The sequence below is a fragment of the Callithrix jacchus genome, chromosome 12, assembly GCF_049354715.1.
Source record: "Callithrix jacchus isolate 240 chromosome 12, calJac240_pri, whole genome shotgun sequence".
Lineage (NCBI taxonomy): Eukaryota > Metazoa > Chordata > Mammalia > Primates > Cebidae > Callithrix > Callithrix jacchus.
Window position 1 is genome coordinate 91077390 of NC_133513.1, and position 19691 is coordinate 91097080.

At 50.5% G+C, this 19691-nt stretch overlaps 1 protein-coding gene across 2 annotated transcripts in view; it reads right to left on the reverse strand.

Annotated features, from left to right (window-relative positions):
* The window catches only part of LOXL4 (lysyl oxidase like 4), a 46937-nt gene that overhangs the window by 13443 nt on the left and 13803 nt on the right, over positions 1-19691 (reverse strand). The window contains exons 1-6 of one of the 2 annotated variants that reach the window (XM_002756504.7): positions 8116-8179; positions 3989-4303; positions 3283-3461; positions 2184-2389; positions 694-732; positions 188-407 (exon numbers count right to left, since the gene is read on the reverse strand). In XM_002756504.7, coding sequence (XP_002756550.1) covers positions 188-407; positions 694-732; positions 2184-2389; positions 3283-3461; positions 3989-4271 — 927 coding nt within the window. In that variant the 5' untranslated portion in view covers positions 4272-4303; positions 8116-8179. Of the gene's footprint in view, positions 1-187; positions 408-693; positions 733-2183; positions 2390-3282; positions 3462-3988; positions 4304-8115; positions 8180-19691 lie in introns of those variants that run through there. The other variant, XM_054243229.2, reaches the window with a different exon arrangement.

Here is a 19691-nt window from a genome sequence, read left to right on the forward strand (position 1 = left end):
TTTCCATTTATGGTAGGGCTATAAATGATCCCTTTTAATACATTCCAAGGTTCTACAGTTCTGTGATTCACTCTCCTCCTCCCAGTCTGATTCCTCTCTCCTGTCTGTCCTGGACCTTCCCCCAGCCCCCACCAGGCAGGGTCCCACCTGTGCCTCCAGGCTGGGGTGCAGGGCCCCTGGGGCTCACCTCTGCCCGGGACCCTTTGCGTTGTGGCTTTGCCTTCTGTGGGCGGAAGTGAGGCCCTGCCACACAGCTGACCACAGCATGCATGCCACCTGGGCAGGCTGGCTGCAGCTTGCCCCGAGCTGGAGCCACCTGCACCTGGCAGTTGGCTATGTGGGGCTCTGTCCCCAGGCAGGTGACCTGGTGGATCCAGAAGGAGTTCTTATTCGTCAGGCTCTTCAGCCTAGAGGACAGGGAGACTGAGGGTGGAGGAGGGGCTGAGGGAAGAGCTTCAGGACTAAGGGAGGCCAAGGTGGAGAGGAGGGAAGGGGAGGGGATGGGAGGGGAAGGAGAGGTTGGGCAGGGGAGGGGAAGGAGAAGGAGGGCTGGGGAGGGGAAGGAGAAGGAGGGCTGGGGAGGGGAAGGAGAAGGAGGGCTGGGGAGGGGAAGGAGAAGGAGGGCTGGGGAGGGGAAGGAGGTCCTTCATGCCACACCCCTTTGCCTCCTCCCCCTAGGGTGCCGCTCCTCACCTAGACTTAGGGTCCCTCATCTTCAGATCCCAGAGTTTCCTGTTATGGGAGAAAACAGGAGGTGGAAGGGGCATGGAAGTCCCATCCCGTCACCTGGTTCCTCATAGTTGTCCTTAAGTTTGTACAGCACTTTAGAGTTTGTAAACTTGTTCACAAATCTTATTTCAATGCTGAGCTTCACCGCAGCCCTGATGGGGTGGCCATCTTACAAATAATAATTTTACAAGGAAGGCAACCAAGGTCCCTCACCCAGTCCTATAGTGGGGACAGGCGGCTCAGGCTTGTCCTCTCCCGAGTCCAGAGGAAGGGGAGCATTTAGGGATTGCCCAAGAGAAGAGGCCCTTGGGGACAGGTGGGAGGTGAAGGCTTTGCTGGTGAGGTGGCCCGCCAGAGACATCCAGGCTATCATCAGCCCTGCCCTCTTCATGGGTGGCAGGTGAGTCAGCGAGACCCAGGTGTGCAATTACCAGGCAGGGGGAGTTGGGCTGCATCCCAAGATCCCCAAGGATGCAGCCGCTGTCTGACCACCACCCCTGTTTCCTCAGGACGGGGGTCCTCTAAGTCAGATACAAGGACACTGCAATGAGGGCCTTCTAACCCCTAAGGGAAGCAGGATCAAAACTGATGGGGTGGACGAGGCAGATGACTCAGACGTCCTGCGGGAGATTTCTCCCTTGATGAGAAACACACAAGTCTTCCCCGACACGGATCTGGCAGAACTGTGACTGTGGCTGTTGTTTACTTGCTGATGCAATCAGCTGTGACAGTTCAGCCATGGTTCCGACAGAATATTTTTACGTCTCCTCTCTCCAGGCCCCCCACCCCACGCCTCGCTTACACGCAACCCAGTCACAGCCTGGCTTGGATCAGAGCTGAGGATATTCAGGAGGGAAGAGTTGGGATGTTCACAGAGGCCCTCCCCAGAGCCCCACCACCAGTCCCTGGCTTAGCCGAGGCCAGAACAGTTTGCCTAAACTATGTAGGTGTCACTGAAAGTATTTGCAGGAAAGTCTAGTTTTTTAACCAGGGACACCTGGTTTTATATTCAGTTGTTTTCACTGAGGGGAGCCTTCTGTACCTAGTCAGTTCTGTTTACATAATTTGAAAGTGCAGTGTTTATTTTCTGACTGTTTTTAGGTATTTCCCAAGATCCTGAAGGTCCTCCTCATTCACTTCCCTGTTTATTATTCTGAGGTACCCATGAAGCAGGAAATCTGGGCACATTCCTCAGTAGGGCCTGTTTTCCCTCCCCCAATCCCAACACCTGCTAGGTGTCCTGCCACAGACACCACCACCACCGGTCAGTCCCCGCTGAACTCTGCAAGGTTCCATGTACCACACACATCACACACTCACCTGTGTGCACACTCACTTGCCCCTCACACAAGTCCACGCCCAGGCTCATGCACACACCCTACATCGAGTGTACACACGAGCACACACACTCAGCCCCTGCCCACAACCCTGCCGTATGCCAGCCGCCCTCCTACCTGTAGTAGTGGCTGTCAACAGGCACCTCGCTGGGGAAGCCCAGCATCCCGCACACCACTCTGCTGTTGTTCATGGTCCAGCCCTGGTCACACACTTGCCGCCAGTGGCCCTCATAGTTCACCTCCACGGCTCCCTCGGTCACAGGGCTGTGCTTCTTGGCACTGGCAAGGATGGGCTTGAGCCGCACCTCCTCCAGCCGCTGACCCTGCAGGGTGCACAGTCACCTGGGGACCTTGGGACTCCTGCTCCTCCAGTTAGTTCACTGCGGATCTTTATGCAGGAAGACCAAGGCTCGGAGCTCTTAGAGACCATCCCACCCAGCCCCGTCATTGAACAGGCCAGGAAACTGAGGCTCAGAGAGGGGGAGGCATAGTAGGTGCAAGGCAGAACCTCAGCTTGTCTAAGCCCTTTTCCTCAGTTCCTCGACTTTGTCAAACTGGAGAGAACTAGGCAGATCTGGCCCTCTCTGGGATCAGGATAGGAGCCCTTGAAATTTGGGAGGCTTTTGTTGGGCATGGAGGGGCCTTCTCCACGCCACCCTGGGAGAGCTGAGATGGGCACAGACCAGCTGCTTGTGGCCATGGCAGGATCCTTTGGCCCACAAGACCCACAACCGTAGCCTTGGGATGACTTGGACCAGTATGGAGCCCCCATCACAACACACTGCATTCAGTGGCCCAGGCCAGCTGTGCTGAGGCTGGAGGCTGCCTGGCAGCAGAGCCCTGCCCTGCCCTCCCCGCTCCTGTTGTTTGACTTGGGCTGTTTTTAGCTCAGGGTTGTTTGTGCTGGGAAGAGGCAGCAATTGATGCCAGGCCTCGTGGATGAGGGAGCCCCTTACCCCACTGCTGTCTTCCTTATGGGAACAGCTTCTATGTTTCCCAGTGGGTTCAGCTCTGGTCCTCTGGTCCTCTGGCCTGCCTCAGGCTGGGGCCCTCTACGCACCTGCTGCAGGCACACTCAGGGGTCGGGCCCCGGGGAGGCTGCTCAGTGCAAGTCAGCCCCTTTCCCCTCCCTTCTCCTCCAGGCTCATCCTCTGGGAGGTTCTCTGTCCTCTGACCTTGCTCTTGGCTCAGACCAGGGCCTGAACAGCCTCCTCACCTGGGGCCCAAGGGCATTGGAGACAGTTTCAGAAACGTAGCCACGATGGCGCCGGGAGTGGCATATCACCCCTACGTCTTCTGAGTGACTGCAGTCATTGACACCCCAGCCATTAGACCTGCACTGGTCCAAGGAGCTCTCTGTGCCCACACAGCGCACATTGTCCAGCCAGATGGGTCCTGTGGAGTTGGGGTAATGCTCAAAGATGGCACAGAGAGGCAGGTCACAGGCTCTGCCTCCTGCATGCGACACCACACTTATCAAGTCACCTCTTCCAAACCCTGGGAGAAAGTGGCAGGGAGGAGGCAGGTTGGGTCCCCTGGGGAATTAGTCTCTATAACCCTGCCTGTGACCTCCTTTGGGCACTGGGTCTTGCAGAATCTATTTTTGGAAAATGCCAGGTAGCTGTAGGCATCAGACCCACCTGTTTGCCCATTTTTTCATTCAACATTCTCTAAGCACTGTGTGCCAATTGCTATGTTCAAGGAACTTAGAGTTTCGTGGTGTTGACAGTGGTTGCCTCATTACAAGAGAGAATGGGAGAGTGGGAGCAGGGGCCATATGCAGCAGGGACACTCAGGAAATGCCTTGTGGAGGACGTCACGTGAGCAGGGTATTAAAGGATGGGTGGGCGTCGGTGAGCCCAGCCTGAGAGAAGACTGTTACCATCTCCTTGCCATCCCGCTGGGTGGCACCAGTCACTCACCCTCGCCTTGGCCATACTTGGCACTGTGGGCCCAGGTCACGGCAGCATCGAAGCCCAGCTGGCGGCAAGCCACTGTGGCCTCCTGGATAGCAAAGTTGTCGTCACACACGGTGCCCCACTGGCCCTGATGCAGCACCTCCAGGCGGCCCTCCTCTGGCCTGCTCTCTGGGCCCACCAGCCGGAGCTTGGTGGTGCCCAGTGACTGTGGCCTGCTGGGAGGGGGCTGGTCTAGCAGCAGCGGCAGCAGGAACAGGTAGAGGGTGGCTGCTGGGGACCTCGCCATGGTGACTTCAAGGGCAGCTGAGGCCAAGATACCTGAGGAATGAGTGAACATGTCAGTGATCACCACCTCTGCCCAGACCTCAGGCCTCTTCAGCAATTTTGGCAGCTGCTGGCAAGACAAAGGATAGAAGGCTCCCCCGTCAAGTGTGTGTGTGTGTGCGCGCGCGCGTGCGCGCACGCATGTGCAAGTGCATGCATGAACACATAGTGGCATTAATTGAGTCTGGGCCAGGTTAGCTGATTTTGTTCAAATCCCTACACTTACTCCCCATGTGACCTTGAGGAAGTTTAAGCTTAACCTCACTGAGTCTCAGTCTCCTCATCCGTAAAATGAGGATAGTAATCTCCATCTCACAGTGTTGCTGAGGGTTAAATGAAACACTGTATGGAAAGTGCTTAGTAAAGTCCCAGTGCTTGGTGAGCACACAATAAACAGCAGCTTTTATATACCTAAGGTCTTATGTGCAGGTAGACGAGGTGGTCCACCCTTTGAGTCATGCGGGATACTCCAAGATGCTTTCAGATCAAGAATATCTACCCCAGGGGCACTGCCACCACCTTTTGATGTTCCTAGCACCCTAATCAAATGTGTGAAATGCCGCCTTCACCCCAGAAGGCACCTGGAAGGCTGGAGCAGGAAGGGTTATTAGGGGCATCAAGGACTCTACTACTCATTGGCTGCATGGCTTGGCAAGTCTCTTCAGCTCTCTAGGTCCTGACTCTTTATTTCTAAAGTGAGCAGATGGAACCACTTATCATCTGATCCCTCCTGCAGCTTGGATAGTCTATGAGAGCCTCCAGTCCATCTAGGTGTATGATTCTTTCAGATTCAATTCACATTTTTGGAATACTTGCTTCAGGCCAGTCATTAGGCCAGGTGCTGGGACACAGAAATGAAGACACCATACACCCTCCCTACCCTCATAAAGCTCAGGGAAGAAAAATTAGGGAAGGCTTTCAAAGAAGGGACACTTAACCCGAGTCTTACTGGACAAATAAGAGTTCTCCTGGGTGAGAAAAGGGGCCTTCAAGGTAGAGAGACGAGGATGAGCAAAGAGGGAAAGAGGTGAGTTCGTGGAAGAGCAGGAGGCGCCCTTCTCTTACCCCAAGACTACAGTGTGGGGGCTTAGAAGGGAAAGAGATGGAGGAACAGGCTGGGCCCACTGATGAAGGGCCTTGTGTACCACACAGAGGGTTTGCCTTCATCCTGCAGGAAGCAAGGGGCCAGGGGAAGGTTTTGGGCAGTGAATAGAGAGAAGGCCCTGGCTGTAATCAGATGATTTTTGGGTGCTTAGAGAGGGGATGAAGCTGGGTGCAGGTCTTCTCCCCTTCACTCATCAGCCTTGGTCCTGGGACCAGGTGGAGAAGGGCATAGAGGAGAGAGTCAGCTGGTTAGGGCTGTCAGAGACCTCTGGAGCCACCAATGCTGAAGCTCCTCCACCCTGAGGCTGTGCTGCCGATGGGAGCTGAGGCTGACCTGTAACAGTGGATGGAGAGGGCAGGCTAAGAAAGCTGGTTCAGTTGAGACCTGCCTCTTCCATGGCCATGGCTTCTCTTGGGGAATCATGCAGCTCATCCTCCTGAGCGGGGAGGGTCTCACAGGCCCCTGGCATTCCCACTTCCATGGATGGCCTCTGGCCCACTCCCTCTTAATGGCCTTGGCCAGCAGCACTGGGTGGAGTGGGCTCCTAAAAGTGCACTAGACGAGTTCTGGGAATGAAGCTCCATGGGAGTGGGGATGTGTTGTGTCCCCAGTGCCCAAAATAGTGTCAAATGTATAGGTGGCACTCATTCGTATCTGTGGATGCATGGATGGGAGGTGGCAGCACAGGGCTTGAGAGCACAGGCTAGGTGTCAGACTGCCTGGGTTCAAATCCTGCCTCCACCAGTTCGTTTCTAGGTGATCTTGGGCAAGTGACTTAGTTTCTTGCTGCCTCAGTGTCTCCCTCTGTAATGTGGGGATAATAATAGCAACTACCTCATAGGATCTTTATATTAAATGAAGAAACATTAAACCCTTAGAAGAGCAAGTCTTCAGGAACAATGAACTATTATTATTATTGTAATTTTGAGATGGATTTTTGCTCTTGTCACCCAGGCTGCAGTGCAATGGCATGATCTCAGCTTGCTGCAACCTCTGTCTCTTGGATTCAAGTGATTATCTTGCCTCAGCTTCTCAAGTAGCTGGGATTACAGGCATGCGCCAACATGCCCAGCTAATTTCTTTGTATTTTTAGTAGAGACGGGATTTCACCATGTCGGTCAGGCTGGTCTTGAACTCCTGACCTCAGGTGATTTGCCCACCTTGGCCTCCCAAAGTGCTGGGATTACAGGTTTGAACCACCGTACCCAGCCAACAATGAACTATTATTAGCAGCTACTGAAACAGCTACGATAGAACCATTGGTCTCGATTGGTCCCACCGTCTTTCTGTACGAAGAAGGAAATGCAGGTCATGTCCGATCTCAACTGCAAGTCCTTCGGACTCTTCTTTGCAGCCTTCCCTAGATTTGCCCCTTCTCCCTCCACCCACACTAGAGCCCAGATGCTCACCTCTCCATTCCCTGAGGCTCTGCAGGGGCCTTCCCATTCTCACCTCTGCAGTCTCCCTGACCCCTCCCATGCTTCCTTTCCAGACTGAAACAGCTGTGCATCCTCCCTCAGAGAAGGAAGCAGCCTCGAAAGTGGAGGTTCCTTTTCCATGTGAAGGAGAAGGGGACAGGGGAGGGAAGGAAGGTGGAGGAGGAGGAGGAAGGGAGGGAAGGGAGGATAATAATCATACATTTTAAAATACCCATTAAATACCTATCTCCATTTTACAGATGAGAAGGTCCAGGGAAGTCAAGTAACTTACCCATTGAGGATTCAAACCCAGGCAGCCTGCTAGATGCCAGGCTCTTAAAACCAAGAATGGATGTTGGAAGAGGGGGAGGAGGAAAGGAAGGCAGGGAGCCGACTGAAATTCCACCCTGTTGCTGGTGGATTTATGACCCAGGCTGTGGTGTGAGGGCACCGGGCAGGGTGCTCTTCACTGAATGCCATACAGATCCAAGACCGTGCCAGCTTGAGGCACAGAGGCACCTGCTCCAGGTGTGCCAGGAGTTGCTGGGACCTGGCCTGACCTGGCACAGGTAGGGAGGGCTAGAAGACGGCAAATGCCCAAGAGTATTCAAGAGCATGGGGGGTGCCGTCCTGAGGGTGCAGCAGCTTTGGGATCGCGCCCCCCTTCTCTGCAGTTGGGCAGCTCTTCTCAGCAGCCTCCTCAGCCCTGTGGCCTCCCCCGGGGTAACGGACTCTGTGACCCGAAGCAGTGTCAACAAATGGTCTCTGAGCTCTACCTGTCTAGACAAGAAAGGTGGGGCTTGAAGTCTTCTGGCCCCCTTTCCTTCCGTGTTTCTGTCACAGGCCGACCCCCCAGTATAGTCAGATCTGGTCTGGATAGTTGGACAGCCCAGATCAGTCCTGGCAATTTGTCCCCCAAGTCTTAAATGTGACATGTGAACCCGCCTTACCCCTTTCCTGCCTCCTCCCTGGGAGAAGGCAGAGCAATGGTTACACACGGCGTGTACACAAACAAGACACGCAGGCATCCCCGAGGCCTGGGCGCACCACCCAGGGCGGGCCTTGAGCCAAACTCCCCAACTTGGCCACTTGTCCAATTGGAAGCAGGTTGGTGAGCAACTGGAGGGCCGGGCTAAGGGTCCTTGGGACCCCTCAACTCCCACCCAGGCCCAGCCTCCAGGAACCCTCAGAAGCCTGTAGACCCACAGAGACAGAAGGACAGACGGGACAGCAAGAGGCAGATACAGGGCCAGGGGCCAGGGCCAGGCCAGGCGGGGGCTCACCAACTGGAGTGCGGACGGTCCGGGGCTGAGTGGTCGCCTTGGCAGAGCAGAGCTAACCGGCTCCCTCCCCGGGCGCCCTGGGGCCTTTTTATTCGCCTGCCGCCCGCTGCCCCCCAGCCCCCAGCTGGCCGCGGAGGAGGCCCCGCAGGCCCCGCCCCGGGCGGGCCTGGAGTCCGCGGGCGCCCCGCCCGGCCTTCCGCGCGGCGCCCCCCGTGGACACGGGCCAGGAGGCGGGGGCGCCCTGCCGCAGTCGGTGGCCCGGGAAGTCCCGGGGGCGGGAGCCGCTGGGGCGGGGGGAGCGGAGCTCCCGGGAAAGGGTTGCGCGGGGACCGCGGCGGCTTTTGCAGGGAGGGCCGCGGCAGCCACGGGAGTCCCTCTCCCAGGCGCAGTTTTTTCCCTTTTGCCAGACAAGATCATGACGCCCACCTACAGTCCCAGTCCGCGAGTCCCGGTGGGTGCCAGGGCCCGGCACAGAGCCCTTCGCGCGGGCGTGCCAGGCTGTCACGGCCTAACGGCACGAGCTCGGTTACTTAGGACAAGGTGGATGCCCTTTTGGGGAGGCCGGGGCTCAGTGCAGAGAGGTCGAGGTGGCTCTGTACAGTGATGGTTTCCTGCAGGAACAGGAGGGTCCCCCGAGGTTTATTGAATACCACATCCGCGCCGGTGTGAAGCTCTGCTGCCCATTGTGCAGTTGGGAACACTGAGGCTCAGGTGACATAACTTGCTCCTGCAGGCAATCAACAGGGAATGGGAGAATCCAATTCCTCCACGACTCCCCTTACAGAGCTGAATGATGCAGTCCTGGCCCTTGTCGGGCTCAGGGGGCAGAATGTTAATGCAGGGGGCAGGGGCTGTGAAGTTAAAGAGTGTGGACATGGCTGACCAGGAGGACTCCCCTCAGTTGAGCTGAGCGCCCCAGTCCCAGCCCCAGTTTCTTTCCCCTAGACCTGGTCCTGCCCTGAGTCTCAATGGCCCCGTCTGTAAAATGGGCAGAAGCTTCCAGCCTCCCCATCTCCTCCCTAGGCCCAGAGCTGCCCAGCCTGGTTCCCCTCTTGCCTCCACCTTGCCTGAATGTCTTTCCAAAGCTTCATTCATCCCACAGGCCTTTATTGATTTTCTCCTACATGCTAGACAGGGTGCTGAAGTGCTAGACGCTGGGAGGGGGCCTTCCCGGTCTGGTGTGGGAGGCAGATGTGCAAATAAGCCTTGTTAGGTGAAGTGTGATAGCGCTAGGATGTCAAGATGGACCTTTTCGATCTTGGGTGACAGCCAGGTCAAACTGACCCTGCTGCCAGGGACCTGCCATCCACTCCTGGCAACTCATGTCCAGGATGTCCCCCCAGTGCCCCTGTACCACCCCAGCTGGGCCCAAAACATTCCCTGTGATGAATCAACAGGAAAGAATGCTCCCAGCCTCTGGTCAGTGGCAGCAGCCCAGCTCCTCCCCCAGGGACAATGAGGCAGCTGTGGGCTTGGGTGCCAGGTATGCCTAAGCCCCCTCCTAGCACCTAGCCACCTCTCATGCTGAGCCAGGAGCAACACAGAGGGTTTGGAAACGTGGGCTCCGCCTGCTGCCAGTCACTCACCAGGCCTGGCTGCCCAGAACTAAAAATATCCTGGAGCACAAGGGCTGGCAGAGGATAGAGACCAGGGAATGAATGGATGTTGCCCGGAAGTCCTTTAATTTGCATGACTCTGGGCAGAGGCCAAGGCTGGGGAGCACTGGAGTTGGAGATCTCTACAGTGTGTGCTGTGACCCTCAACCTTGAGAAGTGAGGGGCTCTGGTCCCAGCCTCAGCCATGGCGTACCAGCAGTGAGATTTCCTTGGCTGAGTCGTCCTCTCCTCATCCTTAAATATGATTGCTATAGGGGTCAGATGGGACCACTGGATTCATCTCCATCAGTTTTGATTTGATTGAGAATACTCTCTTCTTCCTGCCTGCCTGGTTGTGCTCACCTGGCCTCAGCCTGGCACCTGTGACCCTCTCTGCACTCTTTTTACAATAGTCTGTGCCTGCCTTAACTCTGGCCCCTCCTCCCCCGAGCGTCTTATTTATCTCTAAACCCAAATCCTGTCACAGGGCTTGGCACATAGTAGGTACTCCAGAAGTGCTCACAGATTGAATACGTGTACCTAGTCGTGTGTGCCAGTTTCTAGTTTCCAAGGAGATACAGACGAGCCAGATGTGATTCCTGTCTTGTCCTCCAGGAATTTGCCGAATGGTGGGGGAGACAGAGCCACAATCAACCATAAGGACAAGGCATTGTCGCTATTATCATCATGGCTGGCTGGGGTCAAAAACCCCTGGACAATGCTTTCCTTGCCTCCTGTTTACCAACAATGACACTGGGACACAGAGGGGTTAAGTGACTTGGCCAACATCACACACTTGTAATCTGCAGAGGGGAGCAAGTGGTCAATGACAGCGAAAGCACAGGGCTGGGTGGGTGCCGAGCAGGGAAGTCTGAGGGTTGAAGGCTTCCCGGAAGAAGTGCCTTGAATGGGTGGATCTGATACACTGGGTAGAGAGGTGGGAAAGTGAGGTGGTCGGGAATAACGCTCTACCATGCCCTGGAAGCCGTGGAGCACTGTGCAGGTGTCTGGAGTTACCGCAGCTCCCCACATCCCTCAGCCAGTACCCAGGGACTTGGTTGTGTAAGCATCACCTCTCTCTGCCTCCACCTAGCATGAATCTCTTCCCCAGGGGGTGCTTCTCAACCCTCCCTTCCTGCCTGTCAGAGTCTGTACTTCCCTCCCAAGTGGGAAGGCCAGAATCTCCTGCAGAAAGTGATGGCCTCCAGGATGCACCTGGGTGAAGCTGGTAGTGAACCTGGTGGATTGTCCAGTGCCTATGCCTGCTGGCAAGCTTCCTCCTCAGCAGCCTTCAGGACTCAGTTCTAGCCTCTCCTCCTCTGTGACTCAGTATGGAGGAAACTGTACTTTTAAAATTGGGCAACCTGAGTTCCAGTTCTGCTTCTGAATTGTGTGGCCTCGAGTGAGTCATTTCACTGAACCTAAAGTACTGCCTTCTGCACCTGTTTGTCCTGCCATAGCATTCCGGCCCCCTCTGACCTCAGTGCTATGGCAACAGCCCCCCAACCGCTCCCACTTTTCCCTGCATCTCACTGTTCCTGATGTCAGTCTTTCTGAAGGGTTGTCTTGCTCTAGCTCAAGAATCTTGAAGAATCACTACTGCCCACAGGAGAGGAGGAATCTCCTGTTGCCTCTACTCACTTCATTTTCCATATTCTACCTACCCTTCAGGCCTAATTCAGATACCAACTCCTCAACAATTTCTCCCACAAAAACTTGCATGCATGCTCTCAAAATAGAAGATGCTGGAAGAGTCACAGAGCCAAGCCTGGGTGCACACTCAAGAGGAAGGGCTAGAAATGGGCTCCACCTCCTGGGCACAGAATTCCAAGAGCGTGGGTTTGGAAACCGAGCGGAAGCTCATTGCTTTGTGATGAGGGCTAATTGACAAGGGCCACAGCGATGCCCTCTAGAGCAGGAGGACCAAACCAGGGACCCTTGCTGGGTTCTAAGGGCACGCAGAAGTGGGATTGTGTGTATGTGTGTATGGGGCAACAGGGAGGATGTGACATGAAGGTGGGACTGTGCCTCAGAGTTGGGCCCTGGGGGAGAGTGAGGGGGACACCCAGTCACTCAGCCTCCTTAGGGTCACACACAATGCTCTGCAGCTGGACGAGAGGAGAGGATGTCCCCAGTGCAGGGTGAGGGGCAAGGGGAGAGGAAGGCAGAGGTGTTTGGTTTGGGCTCAGGTCGAAGATGCTGGCAGGAAGAGGATTGAAGAGGGAGCAGCCCAGCCAGATTACCTTGAGAGAGCTGTGCGCCACCTGAGCAAGGACCTTAGCTCGGCAGATCAGAGGGGCCGCTGCAGCCTTCTGAAAGGGTTGGAGTAGGGGTGGGATTTGGTTAGAGTCGGGCACTGTAAACTTAATCTTTCGGGTTACTGTCCTGAGCTGGCATTTAACACTTCACAGTCATACCTTTCTGCAGGAGGTGTGGGGTGGACAGGCACTGATAAGGGGGTTGGAGTGACGGGACAGGGAGGAGTTTAATAAGCTATAAGCTGCTAAAAGGCAGAGACTAGGACTCGGATTCTCCACTTCCGCCTCCAGGAATCCCGAACAAATGCCCTGAATTCCCAGAGATGTCTGGACTCTGTAAGATCAATTGCTCATGAGCATTTCTTCCCCAGAGTCTCTTACTGCCCTTCAGGAAGACACATGCTGTCATCCCTTTCTCATTTGTAACTCCTTCTCACCTAGGGAAGCTCAGTATCCTGGCTCTCCTCCCCTCCCTCCTCCTCTTTCTTCCTCCCCTCAGGACCTCTTCCTGGCCTGCTGCCTTCCCTGCCCTCTCTCCTTCCCTCCTCTACCACCTCGACACACACCCTCTCTAACTCACCTCCAAGCACTCTCCAGTTCCCTTAAGAATACCTCCCCCTGCCCATTTCCCTCTTCCCGCTCCACCTGGTGGTACCTGCAGATGCCCGCTTTCTCTGTCTCAGCAGCTGGACACAGGCATAGTACCTGAATATGCTTCTATTCTGGTAAATTAAAATCATAAGTTCTGGGGGGAAATGAGGCAGAATGAAGACTCAGTGCCACAGCCACGCAGCCCCCGAGGTCCCTTCAGGAAGTCATGCAAGTCTGCACTGACCTTCTCATCTGCCGGTAATTGAACCCCTTTTTCCTCAAGCAACACCAGACAAGTTAAATTAAAAGACATTTCTTATTCTCTGCTGTTTTCCTGGGTCCTTTAAAGCAACTGGTGTAGTAACTGTGTTGCATCTCCCGTGGTGGATGAGATCAACAGGTCTTTGTGGGCTAGCCTGGGAACTTTGCAGACTATAGTGTTCTCTTTGCAGAACAGGGTTCTTCCTAGCCCAGAGTTTTGCCTCTTCTCAGCCCCTTTGGGAAGATTGCTGACTATTTGAGGGCGTAGCCAAAATGAATGCTAAGGGTTAGGAGCCACTCCCAACCCCAGATCCATTATTTGTGAATCATGTCTGGAATTCATTGAGATATTCCATGGGAAATAATTTCAGGAACAGAGGTATTGATTAAAGAGAGGTACACATGAACTTAACACAGATATCTTCAATCTTGTATGATCTTAGTTCTTTCTTTCTTTTTTTTTTTTTTTTGAGATGAAGTCTTGCTCGGTCACCCAGGCTGTTGTGCAGTGATGTGATCTCAGCTCACTGCAACCTTCGCCTCCCGGGTTCAAGTGATTCTCCTGCCGCAGCCTCTTGAGTAGCTGGGATTACAGGTGTACGCCACTGTGTAGGGCTAATTTTTGTATTTGTCTTAGAGACCGGGTTTCACCATGTTGGCCAGGCTGGTCTCAAACTCCTGACCTCAAGTATTCTACCTGCCTCAACCTTCCAAAGTGCTGAGATTACCGACATGAGCCACTATGCCTGGCCTGGTCTTGTATTATCTTGCATTTCAGTTTGTTCATGTAGAGTTTTGTAAACATTTAAAAGACTCTTTGTTAGGCATTGGTTTTATCTATCAGCTAGAATGTGTGATCATTCAAGACTGGGACTGACAGATTCCAAAGGGTTAATTTTCATGTAACCAGCTCATCTGCAGCTTCCAGGAACTGGGAAGGGACAACAAGGAACTGTCCTGGTGAGGAATTCCCTTGACCTGGCTTGGAAGGACAGAGAGGCAGGGGACCTGCCACAGAGGTCAAGGGAGATCCCTGGATCAAGCAGGACCTGAGTCAAGACCAGAGCCAGGAGTTAGCTGGAGAGACATTAGCATCAAAGGGTTATCAAAGACCAAGCCAGAAGTCAGGAGCAAGGGAGGGGAGACAGGCAAGCCCTACCAGAAGCCAGGGCTGAGTCTGATGAGCCTGTTCAGATGCCACGAGACAGAGCAGGAGGCAGGCGACCCCCACTTCTAGTCCAGTGGCTCTCAGAGTGTGGTGCTGGATCAGCACCATCTGCATGGTCCAGGACTGTGTTGGAAATGCCAGTTCTCAGGCCCCACCACAAAGCCACTGAATCAGAAACCTGGAGGCGATGAGGCCAGCATCTGTCTTCTCCCATGTCCTCCAGATAATTCTAATGCCTGCTGCCATTTGAGAACCTCTTCTCTAGACCACACGTTCGGACAGTGTTTGGTCTGACAGAGTCTGGAGCCGTGCAGGTGCCGTTCTCCTTGGAGTCCCAGACCCATCTGGCAGGCAGGGGCCCTCTTGCATACTGAGGAACCTCCTCTACTGATGTCTGGACGAGTTTTGGGGAAGCACAGCCTTCTACATCCCAGTTATTTCCAAAGGGATTTCAACCTCTTCATGGTGGAGTGGGAGAGCCATGTCTTGCTAGAGTTCTATAAGGATCTCCCTGTCCCCAAGGACCCCATCATTGTGGTGGTAGGAATTCCTTTTGTTGTCTTTAGGGGGCCCTGCCTGTGCTGGGTCAGGATGGGGAGGTCAGGCCAACATCTAGATTCTGACAGACTCTTCCTGCATGATGGGAAATTTCCACATCTATTCAATGCCACAAAAGTCAGTCCCACTGTGAACATCAGACTGAAGTCTGAGATCTTCCTGGAAACCAGTTGGTCAAAAGGTGTCAATGATGCGCAGCACTGGGCAGGCAGAAGAGACCTCGGAGCTGTTACAAATGCCTTCTCCTTCTTCTTGGAGTTGGTTCTGGCTTTCATAGTTCACTGGATCCAGAGTTGCAGGAATCATTCTTAGTCTTGAGCCATTCTGGATATATCCTTCTTCCTCACAGACCATTCTGAATACTTCTCTTTAACAAAAAAGAGTTAAATAGTTGCAAGGTTGTTGATTTGTTTACAAGAAAAGCTCCATTTCCTAGCCATTAACTGAAAACCACTTTTCTTAGGACAGCTTGACCTCTAAAGTGTTGACTGACCCATCCAGAAAATAATGTAGATAAATGATGTCTCTTTTTAGCATTTCGTACTAATAAACAAGGTGGGAGAGAAGGAATTTCACCAAGATATCAGCAGAAACACAACTTCGAAGGAGAAATAATTTCCTCTTCATTACCAATTAATGAGCACAAGCTTCTGCCCACCAGCACTCTGAATTGCTGTCACTGTGGTGAGGTGGTTTGATGGGAACTTGGGGTAACGCCTTAGGCCTCTGGCAAGGATTTGTATATCAGAGCTAATAGGTGAATGTGTCTCATTCAAGGTGGGTGTGCTTCTGTGCTAAGTCTTGGGCTTGGAGCCCTTGTATTTGTACAGAAAGCACTTTGCTAGGCACTATGGGGACACCAAGAGGGAAAGACCCAGTTCCTGCCCTCGGTGTAAGCCATGGGTTATGTTCATATTGCTATATGAATTATATAAATGAGTGAAATCTATTTGTACAGATGAGATCATTCATTCACTTGTTCATTCAGCACGTATTTATTGAGCACCCATGATTTATGTAGCCACTTTGAGGGTCTAGAAAGGTCAACATAACCCAAGTTTCTCAGGATCCAGGACAGTGCTGGGGTCACACTAATGATAATGGTCATATTTTCCAGGTTCTCGTCTCTACTATTCAGAGAGCACTTCCAGCACCATGCCACCCCCCTACCCTCTGCTCTAATCAAATTCTCATTCAGTTTGCACCTATGAGTTTTCAAGGGTGGCCAACATGTACTCATAAAGCAGGCTGTAAGCCACGGTTAGATTGCAGCATCTTCCATAATCTTCCCGCCCAGCTTTGCACCCTCCCCTCCCCAACCCTTGATGTTCATTACCTGAGAAGCTTTGTAAAAAAACTTTTCAAGTATTTGTGGCTAGTGCCCACTGCAAAGATACCCTGCTGTCCAAGCCAGGGGGTTTGCAGCTCCTAAAGCTGCCACCTCTCAAGGTACAGAATGATGCTCCCTTTCCTCCATAATGAGGAAAGTACCTGACTCTGCCCTGTGCTGCAGTGTGCCGTCTGTTCTCCATTCTGTTCCACTGGCCTATGGCCTGTCTTTTCACCCATATCACACTGTGTTGGTTATTATAGTTCCATGTAAGTCTTACATCAGATAGTGTGAGTCCTCCAACTTGGTTCTTTTTCAAAATTGTTTTATTCTAGTCTTTTGCCTTTCCGTGTGTGTGTGTGTGTGTGTGTCTGTGTACATATATATATGAATATTTACTTATTTACTTATATATATATTTTAAGACAAAGCCTCACTGTCACCCAGGCTAGAGTACAATGGCTCGACCTTGGCTCACTGCAACCTCCATCTCCTGAGTTCAAGCAATTCTCCTTCCTCAGCCTCCTGAGTAGTGGTGTGCACCACCACACCCAGCTAGTTTTCATATTTTTAGCAGAGATGAGGTTTTGCCATGTTGGCCAGGCTGGTCTTGAACTCCTGACCCCAAGTGTTCTGCCTTGGCTCCCATGAGCCACCATGCCCAGCCTCCGTATACATTTTAGAATGTCTTTCCATATATATTTCAGCCTCTTCATTTCTTTTTTTTAAAAAAGGCCTGCTGGGATTTTGATTGGGAGTGCACTGAATTTCTCAGTGAGTTTGAGGAGAGATGGCATTTTAAGAAAATTGGGTCTTCCAATTTGTGAACAAAATTTTGTCTTCTTTGATTTCTTTAATAAGTGATTTGTAGTTTTCAGCATAAAGGTTCCACATGCCACATAATTTTTTTAGACTTATGCCTAAGCATTGCATATTTTGGTAATATTGTAAATGGTACTTACAATTTTTAAGAATTTCTCATTGGTTATTGCTAGTATATAAAAGTATGATCTACTTTTTTTGTATTGACTATGTATTCTATGAAATTGCTAAATTCATTTCTAGTAACTTGTATTTTCCTTGGACTTTTCTACATAGAAAAGCATGTTATCTGTGACTAGAGACGGTTTTATTTCACCTTTCCCACTCGTGTGCCTTTCATGTCTTTTCCTTGCCTGATTGCACTTTCTAGGCCCTCCAGTATAAAGATGAGGAGAAGGAATGACAGCAAACATCCTCATCTTGCTCTCAATCTTAAGGGAAAAGCTTTCAGTCTTTCACCGTTATATATGGATGTTACCTGCAGGTGCATTTCACTTCAGTTGTCAAATTTATGTGTGTAGGGTTATTTATAGCACTCTTTCATTATCCTTTGGATGCCTGCAGGATCTTTAGTTATATCCTCTGCTTCATTGCTGATACCAGTAATTTGCATCTTCTCTCTTTTTCTTTGTCAGTCTTGATAGAGGACTGTCAATTTTATTGATCTTTTGGAAGAATTACCTTTTTGTTTTACTGATTTTCTCTATTGCTTTTCTGGTTTCAGTATCATTGATTTCTGCTCCTATCGTTATTATTCATTTCTTCTGTTAAATTTCTGTTTATTGTTTATTTTTTTCTAAGTGCTTAAAGTGGGAAATTAGATGATTAATTTGCAATTTTTCCTGTTTTTTAATGTAAGCATTTAGAGCTACACATTTCCCTCTCAACACTGCTTTATCTCTGTCTCACAAGTTTTGATATGTTGTATTTTCATTTTTGTTTCAGTTCAATGCATTTTAAAATTTCTCTTGAGACTTCTTCTGTGACCCATGAATTATTTAGAAGTGTGTTGTTTAATTTCCAAGTGTTTGGACGTTTTTCAGTTACATTTCTTTTACTGATTTCCATTTGATTACATTGTGGTCAGATAACACACTTTGTATAATTGAAAATATTTTAAATTTGTTATGTTTGTTTTATGGTCCAGGACGTGGTTTAACTTGGTTTACTTTCCAGGGACATTTGAAAATAATGTGTATTCTCTGCTGTTGGGAATGTAAACTAGTACAACCACTATGGAAAACAGCGTGAAACAAATGTAAAAGAAAACAGTCTTAGCAAAGACAGAAAAAGCTCCAGAGAAAAAACTAGAAAATATAAAGAAGAACCAAAAGGAAATTTCAGAACATAAAAATACAGTAACCAAAATTTGAAATCTCAATGGATGAGCCTAAGAAAAGAAGGAAAATGGGTATTTACTCATCTCTTTACTTTTCTGTTTCTTTGTTTTTTCTTTCTGGCATTCCAAAATTTCTTCTTTTTATCATTTCCTCCCTGTATAGAGAATTTCTGCTAGCCATTCTTTTAGGATAGGTCCCTGGCAACAAATTCTGTTTTACTTCACTTGAAAATATCTTGATTATCCCTCCATTCCTGGAGGACTTTTTTGGCTGATATAGAATTTGGGGTTGACAGTTTTTTCTTTTAGTTATTTTCTGTCTCGAAAATGTGCCATTTCCTACTGGCATCCATGATTTCTGATAAGAAATCATTTGTCATTCAAATTGCTTTCCCTATAGGTAAGGTATCATTTCTCTCTCATTGCTTTCAATAATTTTCCTTATTTTTAGTTTTCAGAACTTTATGATGTATCTTGGTACGGAGGTACTTGGGTTTATCCTATTTGCAATTTATTCATCTTCTTAAATTTAGAGGTTTATGTAGAAATTTAGAAAATTTTCAGCAATTATTTCTTCAAGCGTTTTTTCAGTTTTGCCCTTTTTTCCCCTATGCTTCCAGGACTTTGATGACATGAATGGTTAATGTTAGATCTTTTGTTATAGTCCTACAGCTCCCTTAGGCTTTGCTCATTCTTCTTCTTTTAAGTCTATTTTCTGTATATTGTTTAGATTAGTTAATGTCTATTTTTCTATATCTTAATGCATTGATCGTTTCCTTTGTCTCCTGTATACTGTTCTTGAGTTCATCCATTGAGATTTCAGATTTTGGTTATTGTATTTTTATGCTCTGAAATTTCCTTTTGGTTCTTCTTTATATATTTTTTTCTTGCTCTGAGGCTTTTTTTTTCTTTTTCTTTTTCTTTCTTTCTTTTTTTTTTTTTTTTCTGAGATGGAGTCACCAGGCTGGAGTGCAATGGAGTCATCTCGGCTCACTGCAGCCTCTGCCACCTGGGTTCAAGTGATTCTCCTGCCTCAGCCTCTGAGTAGCTGGGACTACAGGCATGCACTACCATGCCCAACTAATTTTTGTCTGTTTAGTAGAGACAGGGTTTCACCATGTTGGCCAGGATGGTCTTGATCTCTTGACCTCGTGATCTGCCCATCTCAGTCTCCCTAAGTGCTGGGATTATAGACATGAGCCACTGCGCCCAGCCGAGGCTTTTTATTTATTTGCTAAGACTGTTTTCTTTTTTATTTGTTTCAACTATGTTTGTAATCATTTCTTGAGACATTTTTATGACAGCTGCTTTAAAATCTTTGTCAGGAAATTCTGACATCTGTGACCTTTCAGTGTTAGTATCTCTTGATGTTCCTTCTTAGGCAGTTGAAGAGCTTCCTGGTTCTCAGCATGATGAGTGATTCTTCATCAAAACCTAGATATTTTGGGTATTATGACACTCTGGATACTGTTTAAACCTTTCGTTTTAACTGGCTTTCTCTGATACTGCTCCATCAGGGGAAGAGTGGCATCACTTGTTACTCTAGGTGGGGTGTAAGTCCAGGTTCCCCATCCAGCCCTCCTTGATGCATGAGGGGGAGAGCTTCTCATTACTGGCAGGTAGAAATGGTTGGTTGGCTCCCCACTATGCCTTC